Source organism: Belonocnema kinseyi, chromosome 2 (genome assembly GCF_010883055.1).
Source record: "Belonocnema kinseyi isolate 2016_QV_RU_SX_M_011 chromosome 2, B_treatae_v1, whole genome shotgun sequence".
In the NCBI taxonomy this organism is placed as follows: domain Eukaryota; kingdom Metazoa; phylum Arthropoda; class Insecta; order Hymenoptera; family Cynipidae; genus Belonocnema; species Belonocnema kinseyi.
Window position 1 is genome coordinate 93402668 of NC_046658.1, and position 4362 is coordinate 93407029.

At 31.7% G+C, this 4362-nt stretch overlaps 1 protein-coding gene across 1 annotated transcript in view; it reads left to right on the forward strand.

The window, feature by feature from the left end:
- Positions 1-3987, forward strand: part of LOC117182899 — an 8441-nt gene extending 4454 nt beyond the window's left edge. The window contains exon 4 of the mRNA XM_033376014.1: positions 3808-3987. Within this exon, the coding sequence (XP_033231905.1) occupies positions 3808-3987 (180 nt within the window). The remainder of the gene's footprint in view (positions 1-3807) is intronic.
- Positions 3988-4362: the final 375 nt, after the last annotated feature.

Consider the following 4362-nt stretch of genomic DNA (forward strand, 5'->3'; position numbering starts at 1 on the left):
AAAAGAAATAATTACTGAAAATGATGAAAATGAAAGTTTTTACCATAACACAATGTTAATTTATTTTTTAATTCTTATTTAATATATAGTGGATACATTTTCTTATAAAAACTAATTTTTTTAAATGTTCCAATGGTTAGAAATCTAAAAAAACAGTTGAGTTCTAAATTAGTTTATGCAATTTATTTTAATATTAAATTATTAGTGTAAATTTTCAAAGTGTCATAGTAAAATGTTATTGGAAATACATTCTTAGTTGAATCCGCAAACATACTGGCTCTTAGAAAAAGGTCACTTTTAGTTTTTCAATTACAATTGTTTAAATCATTAATAGTTTATGTAAATTTGCAAAGCAATATAGAAAAGAGTCATTGGGTAGACATTCCTAGTTGATTTCAAGAATAAATTGACTCGCAGGATAACGGCTAAACTTTAAAGTTTTTAATTAAAATGTTTTAAATAATTAATAGTTCTTGTAAATTTAAAAATCCGTATAAAAAAGATTCATTGTATAGATATTCTCACTTGACTTCGTAAAAAGATGAACGCGTGGAAAAAAGGTTAAACTCTTATTTTTTTTATTGAAATTTTCAAAAAAATTGATAGTTCTTGTAAATTTGTAAAGCAACATAGAAAAGGGTCATCCGATAGACATTTTTAGTTGACTCTGCAAACGAATTCACTCGTAGAAAAAAGGACAAACTCTTTATTTTGAATTTGAAATTCTTTGATCAATTAATAGTACTTGTAAATTTGCAAAGCAACATAAAAAGTAGTCATCGGATAGACACTCTTTGTTGACTCCGTAAACACATTGACTTTAAAAAAAGGGTACTTTTAATTTTTTAATTAAAATTGTTTAAACAATTAATAAATCTTGTAAATTTGCGAAGCAACATAAAAAAGAGTCATCGTATAGACTCCGCAAACAAACTGGCACTTAGAGAAAAGGTCACTTTTAATGATTTAATTAACATTGTTTAAATAATCAATAGTTTATGTAAATTTGCATAGCAAAATAGAGAAAGGTCATCGGGTAGACATTCTAAGTTAACTTTGTAAACAAATTTACTTATAGAAAAAGGTATTATTTTCATAAAACCCCTTCCTTGCAAAGTGGGAATATGGAGTAATGTGACGACTGCCACACAAATGTCAAAAAGGAATGTTTTTTAGGTGATGCAATCCATTCATTGCCGATTGCGTCGTGAATGCACCCGGTGTTCCGCCCGGATAGGTTGCGTTGCGACTTTAGGGGCGAATTAAGTAACCCGATCGGATCGGTAGCATGTACCGACCTTTCGATAATGCCCATCTCCCTACTATTGAAATCTCGGTTCAGTGGATTTTACATGTCGTCCAGTATGTAATACGAGGGGATGGATGTTTATTTTACTGAAGGATAACCGTTGAATTAACCTTAATTTCACGGTGACATTTACGAAATTCTAAGTGATTTTTACATTTTCAGCGTCTTATTAAGAGCAGTTTATACTGTTACGGTTACAAGAAACCCTTTACAATTCTTGATTAGTAAATATTACATTTCTTTTTTTTGCGTGTACCACGTCGGAGACCCGTGTTCGATTCCCACATGCTTGATTTTAATCAAATTTTTCTGTTTCAGCTTGTAATATAATATTGCGGAATCCCATACTAAGTCTGCATTTAAGTCGTATATTTGTGTAAAGCATACGTGTGTTGTAACCTTCAACGCGGCGCAGCACAAATTGGGTACATTTTTTTGGTCTGCTAATCTGACTGCATCAATTTTTAATAAGTCGCTTACTAAATCAGTGCGCCAGTCTCTCTGGACGCCACTATAGTCCTTTGCAAATATTTTTATTGCAAACTAAAACAAAAAGGAAAATCTAGTCTGATTTTTTGCAAATACGTACTGCAGAAAAAGGTTTCTCCGTGTATTCCTTAATGATTGTGTGAAAAGCTGAAATGAAGATGAGATCACAATATCGTTTCACCTTCATTTCGGCTGCAAAAATGATAGAAACGGTAATAACTACAACCTTTGGAGCCGAAATGAAGGCGAAAATACATTAGCTGACTTTGAGACTTTAACCTCATTTCGTCTTCATTCACCTTCATTGATGAAAGTGAAAGAAGTTGAAAGTGACGACGAAACATTGGCACGGGTAGAGTTACGTCTATTTCGAGGGTGCGAAATGAGTTGAACGATACGTCTGTCTGCAAAGTCAAGTTTGAAAGTCTGTACAGATGCGCAGTAGTATTCTGCATTAATTAAGACTGTCTACTGGATGTAGGATACCAAAAACTTGCAAACGCATTTCTTATTTCTTAAGAACTAATAAAGTGTATTTCGATCAAAACCTACGAGGAATCGGAATTCCTATGTGAAGTGAAGCTTTTAAATTCGTATTATTATTCTTTTGGGGTGCAAAATGTATAATAAAAAGTCAGTATTCAAAGTTTTATGACAAGTATGATTATAAATATTGTTTTAAATAAAAAATAATAAGGGAACACTAGAAATAGTCCGATTATATTTCTAACCCTTAAATGGCACAATTCCTCTTTATTACGTAAATGACGCAACGGCTGTTATTCACCCCACGTGTTCAAACATGCCCAGCGCAGCCGGCATTAAATATTTTTGCAAAACAAAATTATGCTATGTATTTTAACATATGGGTTTAAAAATGGAATCGGGTTCATAGTCATTCGTTTGATTTGAATTATTTTTTTAAAAACTTGAAAGAAAAACGACAAAAAGTGAGTTTTTTTTACGAAAATTACGAAATTAAAAGTATATAATATAATATAATATATAATATATAATAATATAATATTAAAAGTACGAAATTACACACCGAATGAGCTAATAATGAAATATTTCACAACAAAAAAGTAACTGAATATGATGTTCCATTTGACGTGCCAAAGATTAGATCTCTGCAAAAATAGTTTGTCTATGAATTTAAGAATCATAGTAATATTAGCATACACAAAATATTTATTACAACTAAATGTTTCGTGTAATTGTATTTGATTGTGTTATTGCTTTTCTACAATTTCTGAAAATTAATCTGATTTTAATAATTGATGTCTTAAATCTTGGTAGAAAACATTGTACTCCTGTAGCTTCAAAATAAGGACTTAAAATTGAATGTTTTTAAAGTAAAAGGTTCTTGAGTGATTGCACACTCTAAACTAAATCCTTTTAGACTTAAAAAATTGAATTATATCATGTCACGTGTATAAAATTAGTGATGATTTAAGTGATTCAATAGTTTCCTTATAAAAATGTTCAAAATTCCGGGTTAAAAATAAATTCACGGTCATTTACAACTTTTTTGCATCACAAAAAATGTCCCATCATATTCCAGTTTCCTGGTCTAACGGTAATCTAAAATAGGATTTGAAAATCACAAAATTGTATTTGTCACTCTAAAATTCTTTGTGATTAGATTTCTGTTGCCTATTGGACATTCCTTGATTTCTTCTGCAGTTAATAATTTAACCTCGCCGCTGCCCATGTTTATTTTCACCCGTTTTAACCCCATTAAACGATTAGGCTGAGATTCATATATTCCTCGAAAAACTGTTTGCCTGTTTGGTGATTTATCCAGTATTGCCCAGACGTCACCATTGGACGTTGATAATACAATTTGCTCTTCGGTTGGCATGGGCCTCAGGATATTCTTTGTGGTTCTCAATTGAACTCGTGTATTTGCAGGAAAAATGTACCTTCGAAGTTCGAATACGCAGTTCTGATTATTGTGGGGAATAATTCGAATAAATCCAAGTTGTTCAATTTCACATCCAAAAAAGCGAGAAAAAGTTGGCGATTCACAAGGAGACCTGGACCTGACACGCCTAGGTGACTCGATAGGTGGACGAGACACAACAGAAGAAGGTTTGGTGGAAGCAAAAGACCTTGTTGGAGAATGTGTGTCAGAAGAGAAAGAAGAAGAACTAGATCCGGAACGAGGAACGCCAGAAATAGGGTAGGCATTAGGCAAACAGTCGAATTGTGTACTGGATTCTGCAACAAGAAAAATAGGATTACATTTTTCTTAATGTTTTCTTAACTCGTATGATTGCATATCCTAAACTGTAAATATGATTCTAATAATTGCCAATCTAGTTATCAACATAGCTGTTAACTTTTTGGGACTTCTTTATCTTATTATGCACTACATACAAAATTAAGGTTATTTTATCTTTTATCTAATGCTATTAGTTCAATTATTTTACGTGTGTTTGATTAGATGCTGTTTATACACACACGGAAAAAAAATTCTTGAGGCGAACGAGTGAATAGAGAATATATTAAACTCAAAGAAAGTGTACGCTTGAATTAGGTAAAACGTTTAGTTAGAAGAG